Source organism: Furipterus horrens, unplaced genomic scaffold, assembly GCF_987537825.1.
Source record: "Furipterus horrens unplaced genomic scaffold, mFurHor1.1.pri manual_scaffold_5, whole genome shotgun sequence".
Classification (NCBI taxonomy): Eukaryota; Metazoa; Chordata; class Mammalia; order Chiroptera; family Furipteridae; genus Furipterus; species Furipterus horrens.
This window is the reverse complement of record NW_028327175.1, coordinates 121,794,532-121,819,181: the sequence shown is the minus strand read 5'-3', so window position 1 is coordinate 121,819,181 and position 24,650 is coordinate 121,794,532. Positions and strand designations below refer to the sequence as shown.

General features: G+C 47.2%; 1 protein-coding gene and 1 long non-coding RNA gene across 2 annotated transcripts; both read left to right on the top strand.

The window, feature by feature from the left end:
* Positions 1-4,803: 4,803 nt before the first annotated feature.
* Positions 4,804-12,870, top strand: QPRT (quinolinate phosphoribosyltransferase). The gene is made up of 4 exons (XM_090279201.1): positions 4,804-4,873; positions 10,470-11,005; positions 11,765-11,896; positions 11,970-12,870. Exons 1-4 carry the CDS (start codon positions 4,861-4,863, stop codon positions 12,186-12,188), a joined length of 900 nt encoding a protein of 299 aa, XP_090135327.1. The 5' UTR covers positions 4,804-4,860; the 3' UTR covers positions 12,189-12,870.
* Positions 12,871-15,701: 2,831 nt separating this feature from the next.
* On the top strand, positions 15,702-21,313 carry LOC150009646 (uncharacterized). The gene is made up of 3 exons (XR_016511191.1): positions 15,702-15,844; positions 20,277-20,389; positions 20,550-21,313. It is a non-coding gene; the product is annotated as an uncharacterized LOC150009646 (long non-coding RNA).
* The last annotated feature ends 3,337 nt before the right edge of the window (positions 21,314-24,650 follow it).

Genomic DNA, 24,650 nt, shown 5'->3' with positions numbered 1-24,650 from the left:
TAAACCTCAGGGCAGTTTTATTTACCCTCTGTTTGGGGCCTCAGCAGGTGGTAAATATAGGTATCTCCCGCCTCTGGAAAGTCACATTCGTTTGCCACTTCACTTTTACAAAAGACCTACGTTAGTGCCGGCTTCCGTTAAACAAAAGAAATAAGAAGAGGATTTTCACTATCACAAAAAAGGCAAACAGAGAAAAAAGTAGTCAGCGTTTGGTTTGCAGCCAGTGGTTGCAGGGGCAGCATGCACCCCGGGCAGCGAGAGTGGCACTGCTTTTACTATATGCTAGCATCGTATTAGGTTTTACATATGAGTTGGTATGATTTGGCAGGTTATTTTTTGGTTCTGGGAACACCCCTCATTTTTCCATAGAAATAAATGGTAATCACTTCAACGCATTATCCCATTTCGGCTTAGGGAAGATTTCATAGGAGGGGAACCTGTGCCATCATTCCGCAAAACACATAGGATCAGATGCCACTCTGTCCCCTGTCCTCGCTCCCCTGTGCCAAGTCCAGCTAATTCTTCTTCCACAGTCCCTGGGACCCCTTCCTTCTCTCCAGGCCTCCTCCCACCCTGCCTGGTCCTGCTGAGACTTCCCTTTTGGTTTCCTGACCCCAATCCTTTCCACCCTCTGCCTGTGGCAGTCCTAGTGACACTTCTAACAAGCCACTCTGTCCAGATTATCCCTGCTCTCCCTAAGGCTGTCAGGATAGAGCCCACCTTCCTGAGTGTGCAGTATAAGACCCCTTCAAGATCTGGCCCTTCTTCTCCTCTGTTCCCCGTGCCTGGTCAGTCCTGGGCCCCAACATGGTAGCCCTCCTGCCTCACCAAATTCCTCCCCTGGCATGGGTGGCTCAGTGGATTGAGTGCCAGCCTGCAAACCAAAAGGTCACTGGTTCGATTCCCAGTCAGGGCACATGCCTGGGTTGTGGGCCAGGTCCCCAGTTGGGGGCGTGCGAGAGGCAACCACACATTGATGTTTCTCTCCCTCACTTTCCCCCTCACTTCTCCTCTCTCTAAAAATAAACTTTTAAAAAAAATCTCTTGCAGCTGGCTCCCCAAACATGCCCTGTGCTTTTCTTGGGGAAGGGGAGGAAAATTAAAGACACTGAAACATTTTTGTCCAGACAGTAAAATAATATTTTTCCTTTTTTTTGCAAAAGTTCATTACCAGCACATTCTAGTTTCTTAAATAATAGGATTCACACATACACACACAATCATATACGGTGTATTTTTCTTCATCTTATATTTTAAAATACATGTTTCTATTTTCATCTCCAAAGTGCACATTAAGATTATGATTACAAATAAAGCTTTGTCATCCAAAATGAAAACTCCAAATGGAAAAGGACGTGGGTGCGAGAGGCCTTGAGAAATCTGTTAATTGACTTTTGCAAACTGGAAAAGGACTTCAACGTATGTTTTTAAGGACATTTTATTTCTGAAAATGGACACTTACACCTAATTTTCCTCTGCATCCGCATTTCTGGCCCTTGGCCCTCGGCAGGCAGAACCTGTGGAGGAAGACCTACCCAAGGCTTCAGGCAGAAGCAACACTTGTCAGCTCTGAACACTCCAGCCCTTTCATGCTCTGAGAGGGAACAGGTTGGGAAGCATACGCAAAGGGTGACTGTCCTGCTCTGGGGAGGTTTGGGGTGGAGACATTAAGCAACAGAAACCCAGAGGGTTTTAGAGACGATCTACTTGCTCCCAACAATGAGCTGCAAATGGGCACCTGTGTGCCTCAGTCCCATAGGGTGCTCAGCACCTGCCTGCCCAGCTTGTGGCATCAGGACAGCCTAGCTGGACCATGCTCTGGATTTCAGGAAGTATCAGCCACAGAGAAAGCCTGGGACTCTCCCCTGCGTCTGTGCATGCTCTGCCTGAGGCCAGCCCAGCCCCAGCTTGCCCCACAGCACACACACTGACGTCCCACCAAAGTCCTCCTCAGCTGTCAAGTATCAATTAGCTCAAATGTCACTGTCTTTTCTCTTTCTTTTTTTCTTTTTTGAAGTATTTTATTTATTTATTTTTACAAGGGAAGGAAGGGAGGGAGAGGGAGTGCGAAACAAACATCGACTGGCTGCCTCTTGCAGGCACCCAACTGGGGACCTGGCTTGTAACCCAGGCTGTGCCCTGACCGGGAAGAAACCGGCAACCTTTTGCCTTGCAGGATGATGCCCAGCCCACTGAGCCACACCAGTCAGGGCGTCACTACCTTTTCAAAGCCGCCCTTGCTGCCTCCACCCTGAACAGACATAGTATTTTTCCTCCACTCTTACAACACCTCGTGTGACAGCACCAACACCTGGGCTGTAATTATGTAAAGGTATCCTCATGTGTCCAAGTCCACATGTCATCTTTGTGGCTTCAGAGTCCACGGCCTGTCACATAGTAGCTACCTGATAACGTATTTACTGAATGGAGGGATAAATGAATTAATGAGTGAACAAACAATGGTTTTTAAGTAAACTTGTGGCAAGATCAGATCTTTCTTTAAAAGATTTTATTTATTTATTTTTAGAGTGAGGGGAAGGGAGGTAGAAAGAAAGGGAGGGAAATATGGATGTGAGAGTAAAACATCAATCGTTTGCCTCTTGTACAGGGACCGACCAGGGACCGAACCTGCAACCCAGGTGTGTGCCCTGACTGGGAATCAAACTGGCAACCTTTTGCTTTGCTGCACGATGCCCAGTGGAGCCACGCCAGTCAGGGCCAGATCTGTCTTTTTAATGAAGCTGGCATTCAGGAGGATGGCCTGAAGGCCATGTGGCCCCAAGATGAGGGCATTATTCTAGTGTGAGTTAGAGGTAGTGAGAGTGTGGCATAAGGTGAAGGTCAGGTCAGAAGTATATTTATTCAGAGAATAGAGTTTAGGACTAATTGGCCGTTGAGGTGATAGGGGGAGGAATGAGGTTAGACTTCAAGGTTTCTATCTTGGGAAACTGAGGTGAGGATATCATTAGGTGGAAACGTGGAGAGGTGAGCATTTTATTGGAAAACATAATGAGCTCATTTTCTTTTAGAAGTGTTAGGAGAGATGTTTAGAGATGGTTAGAAATAAAGACCTGGATCTTGAGAGGGATATCAGAGCGAGAGATATGGGTTAAAGAGTCATCTGATTTTATTTATTTTATTTTTTTAAAAGATTTTATTGATTTATTTTTAGAGAGAGGGGAAGGGAGGGAGAAAAAGGGAGAGAAACATTGATGTGCATTGTTCAGTTGCCTCTCACACGCCCCAACCAGGGACCTGGCCTGCAACCCAGGCATGTACTCTGACAGGGAGTCAAATTGGTGACCTTTCAGTCCGAAGGCTGGTGCTCAAGCTACTGAAGCACACTGGCCGGGGCAAGGGTCATTTGATTTTTGGTAGCAACTTAAATAAGAGAATATGCATAGATGGATAAATGCATAAGCTATAGAATTCACTGTGTAGTATGAGAAAAGGAGAGAGCTACGGAGAGAACCTTAGTGTGTTAGAGCAGGCTAACTGCTATAACTAACAACCCCAAAATTCAGGGGTATAACTCAAGAGAAGTTGTTTCCTTGCTTATACAACAGTTCAATACTGGCATTTGAAGGGTGACCTTCCATGAGGCCATCAGGGACGCTGGCTCCTTCCATCTTATGGCTCTGTCATTCCTGGGGACGAGAGAGGGTAGAGGTGGGTGCAGGGTCATGGGAAGACTTTTATGGGCCAGGTCTGGAAGTGGCACATATCACTTTTGCTCCTGTTCCATGGACTGAATTCAGTCATGTGGTGGCCTCCGCACAAAAGAGGCTGGGAAATGTAGTTTAGTTGTGTGCCCAGGAGGAAAAGAGAAACCATTCCATCACACTGAGGTAACACCAAAGCTTGAGGGTTGGATGTAGGAGAAAGGACCCGCAAGAGACAGCACAGAGTCTTTAAGAGAGAAACCTGGAGAAGATGACATCTAGTGGAAAAAGGAAGAAATTGTTCTGAGAAGGGCTGTAAGGAGCTGTCCTGGACAGGAGCGAGGCAGGCAAGGTGCTGAGGCACCAAAGAGAACTGAGGCTGAGTCCTCCTTCACTTTGCACCCCAGGCCTCCACCTGTCTCACCCGAGTCCCAGTCCTGGCAGGGTCGTGTGCTGCAGAGAAAGAGATGGGAGCAGGCTGGGGAGGTGCTTACAGGTGGATGGTCAGGGCCCCAGTGACCTTGGTCAGCAGTTTCCCACGAAGAAATGGAGGCCCAGGAACTTGCCTGACGTTCAGTAGAGGTTATTGGCAATTTCCCAGTTTTCCTGGCAGAAGTCTCGCTCTGATCTGCCCACTCCCTCCGGAAGAGGGAAGGGAAAGGAAGTGCACATTGGTTGAGTTTTTACTCTGTGTCACTGGCTGAAGTTTCTCACTTGATCCCCAGTTGAACCTGTGAGGTAGGTATTATTCCATTTTATGGTGGAGGAAACTGAGGCACAGAAAAAGGTAAAAAGGTAGTTGAGGTAAAAAAGGATGGAATTAGGATTTGAACCCAGTTCTAAGGCCTGGTTTTCCCAGTGCACCACCCGAAAAGCTTTCCAGCCCTCACAAGGGAGCACATTCTTGTATTCACAGCCTCATGTCCGTCTGGGGAAACCTGGCTGTGTGGAGACAACGCGGCCTTTTGCTCAGAGAGGAGAGGACTTCTGAGTGACGAGACTGAGAGCTTCTCTTCTGAGTATGGAAAGAAGATGAAAGAGTACAAGAGGGAGCCCCAGAGAACCTGGCAAGGGCAGACAGGGGCTGGCTGGACCGGCCCTTCCCCCTGCCTCCCTCTGGCAGCCCCACCCCCAGCCTCAGGCCTCTCTGAACATTGGAGCTGAGCAGCAGACGCCAGCGCGGCTGCTCCGAGCTGTCATGGAGCCTGAAGGTAAAGAAGCACTCTAGACCTCTCCCCCTGCACCACCTTCTCCCCTGCCCTCCTGCCCCTCTCCCCATCCCAACTTGTCTCAGTGCCTTATCTTCCCATCCCCACCGCTGGAAGACCAAGTTTCTTCTGGTTCCCATCTACTGCCTTAACCACCCCCATCTCCCTCAAGCCTCTCTGAATGCCCAGCATTCCATTCCGTCTGTCAAAGGCCTCCTGTCACTCTTCTTTCTCTATGTTTGGTCTCAAGAAGCTCTGGGAAGGAAAAGGACTTGAGCCCCAGGGAAGGTCAGAGGAGGGCACATCTCCCGGGAGCTCTAGAGGACAGGTAGTGGGAGGCTGGATGGCGAGCAGCTCTGGACTTTGCTCTTGGCTAGCAGCTCTGGAGAAGTGGAGGCAAAGTCCTGTTCCATCTGCTGTGGGTGGGGGAGGGGGCTTGAGTCCACTGATCCTCTGTGGGAGGTGGGGGTGGTGATGTCCTTAAGGAGGCTATATGCGGAATGATGGGGGCCAGGCTCTGTGGTCAAAAGTCTCCTATTTGAATTTGAGCCCCACCTGGAACAGGCTGTGTGACTTTGGGCAAGTTGCCTGGCTTCCCAAGGCCTCATTTCCTTGCATCTGTAAGATGACAATACCAGTTCCCTGCTCACAGGTTTTTGGGGACGGCAAATGACAGGATGCATGAAAGGGGCTCCGCTTATGAGCTCTAAATTTTCACTGGGCTTCTTCCCCAGCTCTGACCTTGTTTGGGGCTTCTGTTGGCTCTGCACAGCCAGACCCCTTGGCTTGGCTGTGGAGGCAGCTCTTGGGGGCCCAAACAAGCTCTTGGCTTAGAAATTACCTCAGAGCTAGAGAGAGACTGGGTTCCACAGTTCCTTCCTGCCACCCGCTAGCTGTGTGACCTCAGCCAAGATGCTTAGCCTTGCTGTGCCTCTGCTTCCTCGTTGGTAAAGTGAAAACAGCGCCTTCCTTGGGCTGTGGTGAGGGTGAAATGAGGAGTGACTGCCTGGAGGAATCCCTCGGTGGTAGCTAGGCTGGTGATGTCGATCCCTCATATCTGTCTCTGCAGCTCTGAGCCCTCCCCAAGCCCCGCTACATTTCTGGAATCCCTGTGTGTCCATCTCCACCTGGACAGCTCCCTGCCGTGCCAAACTCAGCTTTCCCCTTCACCAGCTCCATTTCTGTTCGTGCCTCCCCATCTTCCTACTCAGACTAGAAACCTTAGGGTCAGCGTTTGCTGCTCACTGTCCCTCGCACCCCAATATGTAGACAGCTGTCGCATCCTATGGATTTACCTCCATGGCATCATCTGAGCCTTTTCCCATTCTGCTCCCACCTCCCTCTGGGAGTCAGCCTGGTGAGGCTTCCTTTGCAGCAGCTGCCTTCCTGCGTGTGACCACACCTGATGTTTAACTCTGAAGGGCTGGTGCTGGGATCACTGAGTTATGGGAATTAAGCCAGGAGGGAGTAGACAAGTCAAGGGAGTGAGGCAAAGGCTGGGGAACAGGGGGAAAGAAGGAGTGAGGACAGAGTTGGGGCAGAAGCAGATGGCAGTCTGGTGGGCAAAGGCGGAGAGGTCAGAACTTGGCCAAGGTGCGAGGGGGGCGGGGCCAGACCCAAAGTCTGTGGACGTGGGGTGCAAGTAGTGTGCCCTTTTTCTTACAGCCATGGGAGGGATGCCCTCCCAGTTGCCCTTCACCCTGGCTTGCTGCTTCTTGTCCAGTTGTTGGAATAGCCTCCCAGCTTACATCCTTCAGAAACCCTAGCCACAATTGAAATATTTAGACTTCTAAGAGCATTTCTGATGATGTGACTTCTGATTGAAAGTTTTAATGATTTCCCTTTGCCTGCTGAACAAAACCCTAACTCTTCCCTGTCATGCAAGGCCTACTCAGCCTGGCCCCACCATTTAGCCCTCTCTTTTGCTACTCTCTAATTGCTCTGAAATTCTGTAGATTGTTTTCCTGCTTGTATGATGGGCAATCACGTTTGGCCCTATTTGGAGGTCATTTCTCTACTCTAGAGAGAAAAGGGGAAAGAAAAGGCCATTAATCTGGAAGCTGCAATGAAACCAGCCTCTGTCTCCATCTGGTGTTTGCCACATGGTTCAACAACTAAACAGATGGCAGAACAAAGCTGCCAGAGTCAGACACCTGGGTTCAAAAAAATACGGTCAGGCACTGGCTCAGGTACTTCAGTGTGAATCACCTTATTCCCTCCTCATTGCAGCCATGGAATTTTATTTATTTATTTTTTGAGGGAGAGGGAGAAAGAGAGGGAAACATTGATGTTCGAGAGAAACATAGGTCGATTGCTTCTTGCATGCCCCAAATGCAACCCAGGCATGTGCCCTGACTGGGAATCAAACCTGTGGCCTTTTGGTTTGCAGAAGGACACCCAATCCACTGAGCCACACCAGTCAGAGCAAAAGGTCGCTGCTGGTTTGATTCTGAGTCAGGGCATGATTCCCAGTCAGGGCACATGTGTGGGTTGTGAGCTCAGTCTCCAGGGCATGTAGGAGAGGCAGCCCATCGATGTTCCTCTCACATCCTGTTTCTCTCCCACTCTTTCTCCCTCCTTTCCCTTCAGGGCAGCATTCAGATGTTCAGTTGTCTCATAAATGTTCTAATTTGGTTTCAGTTTGTATGTTTGAATTAAGATCCAAATAAGATCCATACTCTGTGATTGTGGTTAATATATTTGAAGATTATTTAATCTTCTTTCCTTGCAGTGTGTTTGCTGAAGAAATAGGGTTATCCTCTAGGAGTTTCGTCTGGTCTGAATTTTGCTGGTTGTATCCCTGTGGGATACTTTAATATGTTCCTCTGTCCTCTGCTTTTATTGTAAATTGGTGGCAGTGTGTCCTTCCATCAGGAGCGTGTTTCTTCTTGACATTGGCTTTTGACGCTCAATACCTGGATGCAGTGGTCACTGGGATACAAAATGGTTCCTGCCTTTCCGCAGAGCATTGGTTCTTACTTAAGTGGACAATCCAAACTTTTTCAGTAAATTTACTGAGTTGTGCAGCCATCACCACAGAGCATTTCCATCACCCCAATAAGATCTCATGTCATTTAAAGTTCATTCCCAGCCCCAGGCAACCATTATTCTGACATCTGACTTTTTCAATTTGCCTTTTCTGGATGTTTAATGTAAATGGAGGCATGCAACATGTGGTCTTGTGTATTGGTTTTTAATCCTTGTGTTCCTACTTGTATGATGGGCAATTACGTTTGGCCCTATTTGGAGGTCATTTCTCTTCCCTAGAGAGAAAAGAGGAAAAGAAGGCCATTAATCTGAAAGTCACAGTGGGAGCTCTTCTAAAACCTGGATGCCTGGGAACCATCCCGCCCACCCACCCAAATATTGATCGAGGTGGTCTGGAAAGGGCCCGAGCAGCCAACTGTCTGAAAAGCTCCCCAGGTGACACCAATGTGGATTCCAGGTGGAGGCCTCTGCTCTCTCAACCTTTGCTGAAAAAGTGTCCACACCTACTTCTATACTTCCTCGCCTCCCCCATACTTCCTGACCATGACAATGTGGTTTCTGCCCCAGCCACACAGAACCAAAACTTCTCTGCCAAAGGTCATTTAGGCCATTTCAGCCTTTCTTTTTCTTGCTTCTGCTCACACCCTACTTCTTGAATCCAGACACCCACTCTCTCCTGGGGCTGCTTCTCTCTTTGACAGCCATGCCTCTGTATGTCCTTTAAATATTGGTGTTTCCTGGAGCCCCTCTCTTCTTCCCTGACCGGGTGATCTTACCCTCCGCTATGCTCAGCTGGCTCTGAGTGAGGAACAGAAGCCACTTGGGATAGCTGTGGGAAAGAATGTGGGGAAGGGGGCCAGGTTCAACTACAGGGCTGTGGCTGAGGGCGGAGAATGAGGGGTGAAGACTAGGTATGTGGCTCTGGGGAAGAAGGGCTGGACAAGAAGAGCCTGCTTCTGAGAGTAGAGCAAGCCAGAAGGCATGGCATTAACTTTAACTTGGAGCAAAAGTGGGGGAAACAAATCCCAATCCAACCCAACCTAACTTCCTCATATCTCCCCTTCACCTGGGTTTCTACAAGGCTGCAGATCTTCTCTTGGTGGACAGATGGCGATGATGCACCGTGCCTGAGCTGGGTCACTGCGGTCACCTCATTCATCCACCAGCATGAGGGGCACTTCATTTGCGGGCGGGAAGGACCTTAGAGACCACCATATCCATAACTATTATTTTATAAGCAAATGAGTCATCCACACTCCTGAAACTCCTGAAGCTATGTCCCACAGAGAGGTGGCTCAAACCCAATTCCCCTGTTTACAGCCTCCTTATACAGCTCCCATCTCCAGAAATATGACAGTTTGTTGAAACATCAGGTGGGGGAGGGGTCTTCAAGCTTGAGGACAAAGTCAGAGGGACAGCCTGTCATGACCACAATGCCTGGCTGGTCTGACTCCGCTGCCAGTTTGCTGTGTAACTTCAGCCTACTTGCCTTTCCTCTCAGTTCCTGTCTCCACCTAGTAAAACCTCCAGCTTTAAAACACTTGGTCCTATGAGAAGCCTGGGCTGAAAAAGGCACACAACTCATATTCTACTGGGGGTTTCAGCCCCTAAAGAGCTAACTGTCTGCCCTGGCTGGTGTGGCTCAGTGACTGAGTGGCAGCCTGCGAGCCGAAGTGTCGCTGGTTCAGTTCCCAGTCAGGGCACGTCCCTGGGTTAAAGGCAGGGTCCCCAGCAACCACACAGTGATGTTTCTCTCCCTCTCTATCTCCCTCCCTTCCCCTCTCTATAAAAATAAATAAATATAAAATCTTTTATTTTTTTTAAAGAACTAACCCTTCTATGCAGGCAGACTGGAAAAGGCTGCAGGGTGTCTTTGAGGTGCTGTTCACTTCTCTCCTTGCTGTTGATCCAGCACTAAGTGCCAGAAAAAATGTAGGCCATAGTTCAAATCTGCATATCAGATAACCAACAGATAATTTTAAAGTATATGTTATATGTGTTCTAAATATTGCCTAGGATATATTTATACTGAAAAAAAAAAAAGCTCGATGTTTGCCAGAAATTTAAATTTAACTAGGTGTTTTATATTTTTATTTGCTCAATCTGGCAACGCTGACCAGGCCACAGGGCCCACCCAGCACCCCAGCCCCTCTCCCAGGATCCCCATATCTTCACCCTGATTGGCTAGTGCCCAATTTCTCTGGTTGTTAAATGGAATTGACCCTTGAACAACACAGGTTTGAACTGTGTGGGACCACTTATAGGTGGATTTTTTTCACCAAATACCTGTACCATTTTCAGTCCATGGTTGGGAGTCCGCAAATATGTAGGACAAACTACATGTATTGATCTAACAATTTTTTTATAGGGGACTTGAGTATCCATGAATTTTGGTATTGGTGGTGGTGGTGGGATCCTGGAAGAAATACCCACTGGTACCAAGGAACTACTGAAGTTTTGGAGGGGTCAAAGTTATACAGGAATTTTTCGATTGCATGGGGTGTTGCCATCCGTAACTCCTGTGTTGTTCAAGAGTCAACTGTATTTTGATAATCACCTCTGACTATAAGAGAGGCAGCCAAAATATAACTCTGTTCTCTTTCCCTCACAGGGCTGGCACTCCTGCTGCCCCCTGCCACTCTGGCCACCCTGGCAGATGGCTGGCTCCGAGAGGACTGTCCAGGTTTCAACTACACAGCCTTGGTCACAGGGCCAGCCCCCTCGCAGGCGGCGCTGTGGGCCAAATCCCCAGGAGTACTGGCTGGGAGGCCTTTCTTTGATGCCATCTTTGCCCAAGTCAACTGCCAGGTCTCCTGGTTCCTCCCTGAGGGATCAAAGCTGGTGCCTGTGGCCAAGGTGGCTGAGGTTCGGGGCCCTGCCCACTGCCTATTGTTGGGGGAGCGGGTGGCCCTTAACATGCTGGCCCGATGCAGTGGAGTTGCCAGCTGTGCTGCTGCAGCTGTAGAGGTGGCCAGGGGTACTGGCTGGGCCGGGCATGTGGCAGGCACGAGGAAGACCACACCAGGCTTCCGGCTGGTAGAGAAGTATGGGCTCCTCGTAGGTGGAGCTGCCTCTCACCGCTACGACCTGGGAGGGCTGGTGATGGTGAAAGACAACCATGTCATGGCAGCTGGTAATGTGAAAAAGGTGCATGTCTGGCCCCTGTCCCGGCCCTGCTTCAACCCCCACCACAGCCCTTCCCCTCTACCTGGTACATAGTGATGGCCTGGGGTTTGGGGGATGAGACTCCTGAATCCCTTAGTTGCTCTTTCTGTAAAATGAGGAATTGGACTTGCTTCTCTGCTGCTTGGTGGGATGTTCAAGAGCAAAGGACAAACTGGGGAGCCCAGTGTTGATGGCTCCTGCCTTGGGCAGGCCACTTCTGAATCCCTGGACCTGTTTCCCATTTGTGAAAATGTTCTTGAAGACCCCTTCCATTTTCAGTGTTCTGAGTCAAATTCAACTCAGGTGCAAATGTTAAATATTGCCGATATTTGGCCATTTTCAAAGATTTTTAAAATATTTTTTAATTTATTGATTTGAGAGAGAGAGGAAGCGGGGAGAGAGAGAGAGAGAGACATCATTTTGTTGTTCCACTTATTTCTGCATTTGTTGGTTGATTCTTGTATGTGTCCTGACTCGAGACTGCACCCTCAATCTTGGAGTATCAGGACGACACTCTCACCAGCTGAGCTGCCTGGCCAGGGCTACTTGGCCATTTTTTGACCCATAAGTGGTAATCTCATATGGTTTCACTAATGTGAAAGAAACTATCCCAGTGCCCCATTTCCTCATTAACCCCAAACTTGTTACCCATCTGAGACCTTGTGAACGCCACTGTCAGCTCACTGTGTTCCTAACGCCAGCATCTGTTCTCACTCCCACCCTTTTGTCCTGTCCTGTCAGGCCGTCAGAGGGGCCCGGCAGGCAGCCGACTTCACCCTGAAGGTGGAGGTGGAGTGCAGTAGCCTGCAGGAGGCTGTGGAGGCTGCAGAGGCCGGAGCAGACCTTGTCTTGCTGGACAACTTCAGGCCAGAGGTGAGGTGAGGACTATTTCCTGGGAAGGGGCCTTGTTAGGGGATGTCACCTCCCCGTGGCTTATGTCCTGCAGGAGCTGCACCCTACGGCTGAAGCGCTGAAGGCCCGGTTCCCAGGCGTGGGTGTGGAGGCCAGCGGGGGCATCACGCTGGGCAACCTCCCCCAGTTCTGTGGGCCGCACATCGACGTCATCTCTTTGGGGATGCTGACCCAGGCGGCCCCAGCCCTCGATTTCTCCCTCAAGCTGTTTGCTGATGGGGCCACTCCAGTGCCCCATGCCCACCAGTCCTAAAGCCGAAGAAAATGACATTGGCAACGGGAATAGCATGGTTTCTTGGGACCCTCAAGGTTGCATATCTTTAAGAACAGTGGCCAACAAGACATTCTCGGCATTAGCCTGAGCTAAGGTTTGGCTCTGCCATTTACTGCTGTGTAACCCCAGAGGACGAACTTTACCTCTGCTCACCGAATCTGTTTCCTAATTTGTAAAATGGGTCTAAATAAATGACCAACTTTATAAATTTCTTTGAGTGGTAATTAACACGTAGTAAATGCTCAGTAAATATTAGAAATTACCAGAGTTTATCTCTTCTAATATGCACTTTTTTTTCACACGCTGCCTTTCTGAAGTCAGGGTGTATCTTCATCAATGGTGCTAATGGCCACTGTCTACCAGGCATCAGCTGTCAAGCAGCTGTCATGGCCTGTACATGCAGGTTGTAGATAGCACATGCTTATCTCTAATGACAAAACTCCCAAAGAGCTCTTTCTACAAGTATAAAATAGAAATGGTGAGTGAAAAGAAAGTATTGGCCATAGTTTAATGGACAATTTTCTTTCTGAGTGGCAGGTTGTGTTTTACAGTTAATGGCATCTTATATTTGAGGACATGTGGTATCAGGTAGGATATTCAGCTGGAACATTCCACTTGGTTGATGCCCTAGTTGTCCTGGTTATTAAATCTTTGCCTCTCACCTCTGACTGCTGTTATCATCTCTTTGGTGGAGGTGAGAACCTGCCTATTCCTCACTTCTTGGGTCCCCCACAGACTTCACCATGCATCTTGCCCAAAATGAGAGACCCCTATTTGGTGTTAAATGCCTCTTAGGGTCTGGTTCTACACGACCGTCGGTTGAAAGAGGATGGTTGGTGCAGAGCAGCTGGGGCCAGAACAAAGGTCTGCTGAGGGAGTGACGGATGGGGTGGGTGGGGTACATGTTCAGAGGTCCGATTTCCTTGCATGCAAAGTCAGGACCCAGGAACCTAAGCAGGGAATTTGAATCTTTTTCCCCAAACACACACACCTGAGGTCTCGCTCACTCGTGTGGCTGTTCCTACCCTTTCCTCAAGCCCAGGGCTCATCTCTCTCTATCCCTTCTGGGGTGGCTCTGTGAGGAACCAGGACGTGAGGGCTCCCTAGGATGAAGGTGGCCCCCGAAGTGGCTCTTCTCAGAAAGATTCCAGTCTGGGGCTGCCTCTCCCCTCCCAGAACCCATTCTCTTCTCTGCCTTTGCCAGGAGAGAAAACAGCTCTCATCCACAGAGGCTACCTCTAGGGGGAACCTGGAGCCCCCTCTGCCTTTAGAGAGGTATCCTTCCCTTAGCCCCTTCTCCCACCTGGAGACAGTGAGGGGCCTGGGAAGGGGGCAGATCAAAAAACCCATGAGCTCATCTCAGATGTGAGCCCCAGCCACCTCACACATCTGCCTCGAGAGGGTCTGAGCAACAGCGCAGAGTCACCTGGCAGAGACGCTGGCCAAGGAGGACGCTGTCTTTGCTACTATTCTGATCTGAAGGGGTCATTTTTATAGGACCGAGCTCAGAGGTGCCACCTGGGGCTGCTGCTGTCCTCTCTCACACACACCTTCACCTCTGAATCCTCCTGTTCTTTCTCTAGGGAAAACATGAACAGCTCAGCTAGGCAGGCTTCCCCGCTCCGGGGAACTTAGATCACTGAGCCCTAGCTCCTCAGACCTGAAGAGGGAGAGCTGAACCCCCGAAGAACCAGGGATACTTCTGGGTGTCAAGACAGAGAAATTGGGACCCATGAATGAGGCGGGAGCTGGAAGGCAAAACACGTGGGATCCAGGAGGGAATCAGGGCCTGACAGAAGCAGATGGGAGAAGGGTACTGGGAGGCTCAAACTCAAATGCCTCCAGGACCCAAACAGATGAAATAAATGGAGGAAGCTGGACAAAGACAAAGGGGGAGTGAAAGATGAAATCTGCCAGGCTGAGTGTCAAGCTCACACTTGAACCTAGAAATGGGTCAGCCCTGAGTCACCTCCAGAGGGAAAGAAAGGGGTTCTGGGCAGGCAGGAGCAGCATGGAGGAGACAGCACTGGCAAAGGCTCAAAGGTGGGGGTGGCTTGGGTTGTTTGGTGTGGGGTTTGAGGCCTAGGTCAGCAGAATTCAATTGGCTATGAGTTGGGCTGGGTGTGGACCAGAAAACTATACGTCAGAGGACTTGGACTCTGTCCTGAGAGCAGCCAGCTTGAAGCTGGAGAGGGAGATAAGCTTATTTGCAGTTAGCGCGCATCTGACACAGGAAGATACATTTGAAGGGCTAGAGTGGCTGCAGGGAGTGCAGGAGGAAGAGGCGGAAGCAGCTTCGCAGAGGGCTTGAACGTAGGTCGTGGCAGTGGGGCTGGGGAGGGAGCACAGGCAGAGCTAACAGTGCCTACATTGGCTCCGGGGGCGCACAGAGCCGGGTGGGTTCTGGGCGGCAGGAAGAGTTGGGTGTGACTGTGGGGGCAGGGAGGCAGGGGGTGGATTGCAAAGAGGAACCTCACCCTCACATGGTATTGCCCTATCTATTTGGCTAACTACTTCCTTATCTGGCCAGCCTGGGTCTAGGTTTGTGTGTTTCCTTAGGCCGCCACCCACCCAGCACACAACCCATGCCCATTACGGCACATGTGCCCACAAACCAGGGGCTGCTGTCAGCAGAGAGTACACCGGCACACTGGCTGGTGAGTGAGAAGGGAACACGCACTGACTGAATGCCCTTGCTCAGCACAAGTAGTTCTCTTTCCCTCAGTTAATGCTCTGGGGGCGGGGTGTTAGCGTCTCCATTTTATTCATTAGAGAACTGAGGATTTATGAAGTGAAGAGACCTGTTTAGGGTTAAACTTCAAGTGGTGCGACAGGGTTTGAACACCTACTGTGTGCCAGGCAATATTCTAGACACTGTATATACAGCAATGAGTGAACAGATAAAAACCCCTGTCCTCATGGAGTTAATATTCTAGTGGGGGGAAGGGGTGCAGTAGGGTGGCAAGAATCGATCGATCGGCAGCCGTCCGTCTCGAGAGACAATGGTGTAGCTTCTTAAGAGTCTATCTGCACCGCCGAGAATGGTTGTGCAGTCCAACTCGGGAGTAACACGGTATCTGTCTCCTCCCGTGTTGAATCGACATCTTGCGATGATGCTGGAGTGTCCTCTCCAGTGAAGCTGACCCCCCCTCTCTTCGCAGCTGAAGGGTCCAAGGGAAAGACGGAGTCAATACAGCTTGGCTTCAGGTGCGCCGCAGGAGTTGCCGGTGTTGACTACAACGTCAAACCGCCTTAGGGACTCCGGCTCCGGATTTTCTGTCGGGGTTTACTCCCTTAGCCTTTCCCCTGAAGAGGTATGCCGCAAGGCAGCGGAGGTTTTTTGGAGTCAGAGTTTTCCTTCTCTGGGTGGCAAGAATAGACAGTGAAAAAAAAAATACCCAAGACTACCAGACATCAAGTCCCCTCGTGGCCACCAGAGGGCGATGTAATTCCGCCACCGTTCATTCTCTGATCCATCTCCCTTTCCAGGTTTCGGAGGTAACAGCCGAGGAGGCTATGAATAGCCTGTAGCATCTGCTCAAGAATGAAAGATGAGGAGGCGTGTGCAGCAGTACCTTCTTCACCTACTTTTCCGGCTTAAGCTCCTTGTCTGATCCCCATCCAAATTGTCCAAGGTATCTCAGTGATCTGAGATACTCCAGAGATCACCAAGACTCATACTCACCAACCTTCCACCCCTCTCTGTTTACCCTCGTTCTCAATCCTCTTCTATATACCCTCCTGGCCGCCCTCCTACCCACCCACTCAGCTTCCATCTATCCTGATTCTCACCTACCCATCCCATCCACCCATCCTCCTTCCATCTACCCATCCCTCTTGCCACATCTCCACCCACCCACCAGCTGGGGCACTCAGTCTAGAGGGTCTGGGAAGGCAAGAGGTCAAACCAGGCCACCAGTCAGTGGACTCAGTGGGTATGAGTCTCAGAGTGCCAAGGCCAGTGAAAGCTGAAAGCATTAAAAAATGGCAAGACATTATTAGCTAGCTAAACTGTGTCTAAAAGCAATTCAACTTTGGATCTTTAAAAAAAAATCTCACTGTGGTATTATGTGGTGTAAACACATGTATTAATTTATCAACAGTCCTTCAAGAAAATATCGTAGGTAAAATTCCATAAATGTTCAGCACCTCCGTACTTTGTTCCAGTCACTTCCAGAGTGATAGGTCATTTTGACAGTTACTCGGTAACATTTAAGACCTGCTTTCTGCGGCCTTACGTATCTCTGCATGTAAGACCAAACTACACAGTACTGACGAAAAGCGGATTACTAGGATGTGAATAATATCTGTCAATCACTGTGCACATGGGATTTACCCCAGATAATGCGGCTTTCTTTATTTCAGGTCTGTAGTGCTCTTCAGATCACTAGAATCCAGCACAGCACACCCAGAAAATGATCAGGGGCAAAGAGATCCTTTTACATAGCTCTAGTTTGGTGGGTCTTTGGGTAACCTCTTTCCTCCTTTTGAGCTAAAAAGTTCAGAAGCCTTGGCACCAGCCAAGAGCTATTCATAGCTCACTTGCTTCCTGATATTTGGCTGCTTTTTAACCACAGGAAAGCATCTTTGTTGTTTTGCTTGTTTTGTATGTATAACATGAATTCAAGCCTAAACTCTGCCTTGGGGCTTAAGTATTTCATTACATTCAAACACATTAGTTTTTCTAATGGCTTAATTTTCTTAGCGACCCCTCTGAGTAGCCTTCTGACCTGCCTGCATGAGGACTGGTTACTCCCCAGGCCTGCTGTAGAGCTGTCTCCTCAAAAAGCCCCTTCAGCATCTGTTGGGACTCCCCTCACGTCTTTCTTAAATTTGATCCCAAGTCTCCTGGATTCTGTGTCTCCTTCTTTCTTGCTTTGTGCCAGGGATAAAGCAAGGGTACCCCTGATAAGTAAGGGTGCATTTCTGAGACTTCGCTGTGTCTCTAAATGTCTTTATTTTACTTTCACGATTTATAGATTGAATAGAAGAACTCAAGATTAAAAATCATTTTTTCTCAGTATTTTGAGTGCACAGCTGTCTCTACTGGCTCCCATTGTCAGCACTGAGAAATCCAGTTCCATTCTGGTTCATGACTGCTGGAAACCTTTTTGTCTTTCTGGAAGCAGGTGGGGATCTTCCCTGGCCCCAGCTTTCTAAAATTCTTGGTCTGGATCTGTTTCATTCACTGTGTTGGGCGCCATCAATCTGGAAAGTCATTTCCTAAGTGTTTTTTCTCTTTTATTGTAGTAATGTTTATTAAAAGGACTATCACCCAGGTCAAGAAATAAGATTGCCAGCCTCCTAGAGCCCAATCCCAATCCCAGGCTGGTCCCACTCTGCAGGTGTAATGACCATATTGACTGCTGTGATCACTATCTTCTTCACTTTCTTCATAGCTTTTCTCCCATGGGTAAATCTCTAAGCAACCCAGTTTAGTTCTGCCTGTTTAGGACTTTATAGAGATGGAATACACATGACATAACATTTACCATCTTCCCTGCTTCTAAGCATACAGTTCAGGAGTGTTAAGTATGTTCACAGGTGTGTAACCATCTCCAGAGCTCCTTTCTCTTCCCAGACTGAGACTTGGTACCCATTAAACACCAGCTCCCCAACCCTTGCCCCCCAGCCCATTCTTCTTTCTGTCTCTGTGAATTTGACTATGCTAGGTACCTCGTAGAAGTGGAATCATAATGTATTTCTCTTTTTGTGACTAACTTATTTCACTTAGCATAATGTCCTCAAAGTCTATCCATGTTGTAGCATGTGACAGGATTTTATTTCTTTTTACGGCTGAATAATATTCTAGTGTGTGTATGTATACATTGCACTTTGCTTATCCACTCATCTGTTGATGGACACTTGTATTGTTTCCACTTCTTGATTATTGTGAATAGTGCTTCTGTGAACATGGATGTGCTCTGAGACCCTGCTTTCAATTCTTTTGGGTACATATCCAGGAGAGGGATATGATAATTCTATTTTTAATTTTTAAAATAATCTCCATACTGTTTTCCATAATGGTTGTATCATTTTACATTCCCACCAACAGTGCACAAGGCTTCTGATTTCTCTACAGCCTTGCCAACACTTGTTGTTTTCATTTTTTTTAGTAGTCACCTTAATGGATGTGAGGTGATATTCTGTGGTTTTGATTTGCATTTCTCTGATGATTAGTGATGTTGTGCTATCTCTGGATACTTTTAAAAGTTTCAAAAAAAAGTTTCACTCTATCACTGTTTTGAGCAAGTTGATTATGATATGTCTTGATGTAGTTTCTTGTGTGTTAAATTTGTTGAGCTTCTTGGATATGTAAATTATAATTTTCATTAAATTTGGAAATTGTTCAGCCATTAGTTCTTTTAAAATTTAATTGTATTTAATTTTTTTTCCATTACTACTTATCCCCTCATACCATCTTCTACCTCCTCCGCCCCCCACCCCCAATCATCACACTGTTGTCCATGTCCATGAGTTCTTCCTTTTTTTCTTTTTTGCTCAATCCCTCCACCCAGCAATTAGTTCTTAAAACTATTTTTTCTGTACCCGTGTCTCTCTTTCAACTCCAACTACTCACATATTGAGCTGCATGAGGTTGTTCCACAGCTCACTAATGTGCTTTTAATTTTTAAGAGCAGTTTTTCTCTATGTGTTTCATTTTATTTTTTTAACACTTTAATATTTATTTATTTTTAGAAAGAGGGGAAGGGAGGGAGAAAGAGAGGGAGAGAAACATTGATTGGTTACCTTTCAGTTGTCTCTCACAAGCCCCCAGCTGGGGGCCTGGCCCGCAACCCAGGCATGTGCCCTGACCGGGAATTGAACTGGTGACCTTTTGATTCACAGACTGTTGCTCAATCCACTGCACCACACCAACTAGGGCTATGTGTTTCATTTTAGATCACTTTATTGCTATGCCATCAACTTACTAATCTTTTCTTCTATAATGTCTAATCTGTTATTAACAGTGTGTTTCATTTCCAGTATTATAATTTTAATTTTTACAGAGAAGGAAAACTCTGATTCCAAAAAACCTCCGCTGCCTTGCGGCATACCTCTTCAGGGGAAAGGCTAAGGGAGTAAACCCCGACAGAAAATCTGGAGCCGGAGTCCCTAAGGCGGTTTGACGTTGTAGTCAACACCGGCAACTCCTGCGGCGCACCTGAAGCCAAGCTGTATTGACTCCGTCTTTCCCTTGGACCCTTCAGCTGCCAAGAGAGGGGGGGTCTGCTGCATGGGCAACAGCAGACCCTCCATATCACCCTGCCCAGGCTCTGTAGCTTCAGCTTCACTGGAGAGGACACTCCAGCAACATCGCAAGATGTCGATTCAATACGGGAGGAGACAGATACCGTGTCACTCCCGAGTCGGACTGCACAGCCATTCTCAGCGGTGCAGATAGACTCTTAAGAAGCTACACCATCGTCTCTCGAGACGGACAGCTGCCGACGAATTTTAATTTTTAGAAGTTTGACATATTTTTTTTATATCTCTATGTCTCTACCTAACTCTTTAAACATATGGGATACAGTTAGAAAGAATAGCTATTTTGATGTTCTCTACTCATTCTAACATTTGGGTCAGTTCTGGGTTGGTTTCAGTTGATTGATTAATTATTCTCCTCAGTATGGATCATCAGGTTTTGCTGCCTCTTTGCCTGTGTCATAATCTTTGATTGCTCACCTGACGTTATGAATTTTACCTTGTTGAACACCAGATATTTTTGTAATCTGTATGATTTGTCAGGCAGGTTCAGAGCAGTGTTCAGTCTCAGGGTTAATTAATAGTTTGTCACTACCAAGCCAAGACCTTCCCGAGTTCCCTGCCCAGTGCTCTGTGATGTTTTCCAGTCTGGCTTGTGGGAAAAGGTCCTGGCCTTGCATGAACCCTGGGCACACTGCTCCCTCTAACTCTTCAGGTGGCTCTTCCCTAGGCCTTGCATGGTTTCCTCACACACACATGCTGACTAGTTTTCTGCTGAATACTCAAGGGGGCCTCTCTACAGATCATGGGGTTCTTTCCAGACCACTCACTCTTCTCTGTGTTCTGTTCTCCCTCCTCCAGCTGCTGTGGCCCCCCCCAGACCCTCAGTTCCATTTCCTCAGCTCTGGAAATCCTCTGGGTCCCACTTCACTCCCCCTGCCTCTGTCTGCAGTTGGAAGGAATTTCTCTAAGCAGTAAGCTGGGCCATCCTAAAAGGACGAGCCTTGATTGTTTTCCTTTCTCTTTGGGATTTTACTGCCTTCCTTACTTCATTGCTTGGTGCAAGTGTTTTTGAAAACTGCTATTTCATGTTGCGTTTGTCTGGTTTTGTTGTGGCGGCGGTGGTTGTTTCAGGCGGGAGGGAACCCTGGGCTGCTGGCCCACCCTGGTGAGAAGAAGGAGTCTCAAAGTCGTGTCTCTGAGTTCCCCGGGTGGTTCCAATGCGCAGCCAGGTGAGAGCCACTTCACAGACCGCTTTCCTCTGCTTGAAATGTTTTTCTCAATCAAATACAATCTTTGATTATATCCTCTGCAGCCTGTATTGATGAATATTGAATGATCCTTCATCTCATCACTATTCTTTCATATTTTCTATTTCTTCGTCATTTTGCTCTATATCCTGAGAAATGTTTAAAACGCTTTCCTCCCATACCTTCCTTTGATTAACTTTTTAATTGGGGAAATTGTATTTGTAATTTCCAGAACTTTTTCTTTTACTCCAATTGCAGTGTCTTCCCAGAAGCCTCTACTTGTGTTATGGGTGTGTTATCTTATTTATTTGTTTCCTCTAGGGCTGGTGTTTGTCTCTTCATCCTATTCCTTTTTGGTGTCACTGAAAATTAGTAAGAGGAGGCCATATGGTTCTCCTTGGCAGCTGAGAGGGGCTGGTTCTCCAACAGCCTTATCCCTGGAATAGGCTGCAATCTCTGTGGGCAGTGTGTTAACTCGTTAAAATACTTCACTTAGATCAGAGGTTCCTGTTTCTCCCCCAGCGTGAAGGTGATATCTGAAGAAGGCTGTGTTTGTCACAACTAGAGGATGCTACTGACACCTAGTGGATAGATGTCAGAGGTGCTGCTAAACATCCTGTAGTGCGCAGGGAAGTCTCCTACAGCAAAGAATTATTGTTGGCCCGAATGACAATAACGTGAAGTTGGGGGAAACCCTGATTTAAGGCCTTCTGAGAAAAAGCTGCCCACCTCAAAGCACCAAAAGCCAAGATGATGAGGGATGCTCCACACCCACTTCAGGAGCACTTGTGCAAAATTGTTTAAAAGGGACCACCAACTGATTGTTCACGAGGCACATGTGGCCCACAGACTTGCTTCATTGGGCTTTTAAGAATAAATAGATTAAAATGTATGTATATGTTCATATAAATTGAATGCGTGTGTGTGTGTCTGTGTAGTGTAGTGTAAATATTTTGGTTGCTGTTTTCTAAAAACCCAGAGTTTTGGCTTCTGATGAAGTCAAAAGGATGGACAGGATTGATAGCAGCGAGGGGCAGCTATACCTACAGACAGGCATGAGACAGGCATGTGGGCTCCTCTCAGTTCTGTCCTCTGGCCCACATCACTCACCTATGTCTCTGGCTTGGCCTCTTTTATTCCTCTGAATTCGTGATCCCTGCACTTTTGGAAGGCTGCTGATTTTATCCTGGGGACAAATACACACTGTACCCAGAGATGGCCATGGACTGGTTCTGAGATCATCTTTTAGTTAGTCATGTTTTTTCTCCCATTGGCACTGTTACTTTGGAATAATGGGAGAATATCTGTAGGTGGACCATGTTGGCCACAGGTGAAGGTAGAGACTTGGGGAGTACCAGTACATGAGGTAGCAATAGAGGCCATGGTCATCAGTGAGATTGCCCAGGAAGAGTGTGTTGAGGGAGAGAAAGCAGTACAGAGCTGATCCCTGAGGACGGCAGCCAGCAAAAGAGTCAGAAAGGAAGGCCAGAGAGAGGGGAGGTCAGGTATGTGTGGAGTCACAGAAGGCAGGGAACACAATGTGTCAAGAATGGAATCAAAATGTCTAATGCTGTCCACAGGAGGCTGAACAGTGTCCTTTGATTAAAAAAAACACAGGCTATGCCCTGCCTGGTGTGACTCAGTTTATTGGGTGTTCATTCTGCAAAGCAAGAGATTCCCAGTCAGGGTATGTGCCTGGGTTTCGGGTTCAGTTCTGGTCAGGGCGTTTGTGAGAGGCAACCGATCGATGTTTCTTTCACATTGATCTTTCTTTCTTTCTTTTTCTGCCTCCCTCCCAAAAGTAAATAAATAAAACCTTTTTAAAAATGCAGGTACAGGAGCAATAGCTCTACCTAAGACAGAGGCAAACAAACACAGGAACCTGTCAAGATGAGGAGACAGAGAGGTATGACCCAAAAGAGGGAATGGATCAAGGTCCAGTGGGAGAACTAAGCGATGAGGAGATAGCCAACCTAACAGACACAGAGTTCCAAACACTGGTGATAAAGATGATCCCAGGCTTGACAGATACACTTAAATACAGCGAATGCATAAGGAAAGAAGTGAAGGCTATGCTAAATGAAATGAAGGAAAATTCACACAAAACCAATGTTGAAGGGAAGGAAACTGGGGTTCAAGTCAATGATTTGGAACATAAGGAAGAAAAACACAATCAACCAGTGCAGAATGAGGAAACAAGAATTGAAAAAAATGAGGAGAGGCTTAGGAACCTCTGAGGCAACTTTAAACATGTCAGCATCTGAACCATAGGGGTGCCAAAAGGAGGAGAAGAAGAGCAAGAAATTGAAAACTTACATGAGAAAATAATAAAGGAAAACTCTCCAAATTAGGCGAAGGAAATAGACATACAAGTCCAGGAAGCACAGAGAGTCCCAAACAGCTAGATGCAAAGAGAACCACACCAAGACACATCATAAGTAAAATGTCAAAGCTTCAAGATAAAGAGAGAATCTTAAAAGCAGCAAAAGCAGAGAGTTACCTACAAAGGGGTGCCTATAAGACACTCAGCTGATTTCTCATAAGGACCTATTGAGGCAAGAAAAGACTGCCAAGAAGTATTCAAAGTGATGAAAAGCAAGGATTTACAACCAAGATTACTCTATCCAGCAAAGTTATCATTTAGAATGGAAGGGCAGATAAAGTGCTTCCCAGACAAGGTAAAGCTAAAGGAGCTCATCATCACCAAGCTATTATTATATGAAATGTTAAAGGGACTTACTTAAGAAAAAGATCAAAATTATGAACATTGAAATGACAACAAACTCACAATTATCAACAACTGAATCTAAAAAATAAAAACAAAACCCAACTAAGCAAACCAGAATAGGAAGAGAATCATAGGTATGGGGATCATTTGGAGGGTTATCAGCTGGGAGGGGGAAGGGGGAGAAATGGGGAAATGGTGCAGGGATTAATAAGCATGATTGTTTGGTGCAAAATAGACAAGGGGAAGTTAAGAATAATATAGGAAAGGGTGAAGCCAAAGAACTTATATGCATGACTCATGGACATGAACTAAGGGGGTGGGATTGCTGGAGGGAAGGAGGGTACTGGGCAGAGGAGAACAAAAGGAAAAAAATTGGGACTACTGTAACAACATAATCAATAAAATATACTTTTAAAAAAATCACATCTGTGGCAAAAGGGATCTTGGAGATGTTGTTAAGGTTACTAATCTGTTGATGTTGAGTTGGTAGCGCAGGTGAGAACTTCAGTAATATGAAATTATTGTTCATAGAGAGTTATCATCATTCCTCTTATCAACAGTAATGGGACACTTACTGCAGTCTGACTGGAGTAATCAAGCTCTTTCTTGACTGACTCTCTTAGCCTCCAGAGCTGATTGCAAGAACTTTACTGGGGAGAGGGACCCAAGGAGCCATAGGAGAACAAGTAAAGCAGAGAAGGGCAAATCAACATAAAGATGTGTTTATAGATTTGGAGGTAGCCACCAGTATAGGCAGGACTTTTGTCTGAGGACAGGAAAAGAGAAAGCATTTAGAAAAATAAAAAATGCAGGCTATGGTCTTGGTGAAAACAGTTTCTATAGAATGCTGAAAGTGTACAGAAACCGTAGTAGGTTGCAGAATGATGGGAAGAGGAGAAAATGTGGACTGCCAGAATGGACAGCTCTTTCCAGAAGTTTGTCTGTGAAGGAGATAATGTTATGTGGTGAGGGATGGAGAACAGTTATTTGTTGTTTTAAGGTGTGAGAGATGTGTGCTTGTTTATAGAAGAAATAGTCTGGCTTTTCATGTGTGTGTGTGTGTGTGTGTGTGTGTGTGATATTGTGAATGTTATAACCAGATAAGCACATCCCCACCATGAAACATCTAGAAAATACTGCATAAAATCAAACAAATATCCTTTTAAAATGCACAGCTGGGTTTCAAGAAAGTAAGGGAAGTGACCAAGAGCAACACACAAAGAGGAAATTGAAAACCGCAGCTATGTGACCTGCTAG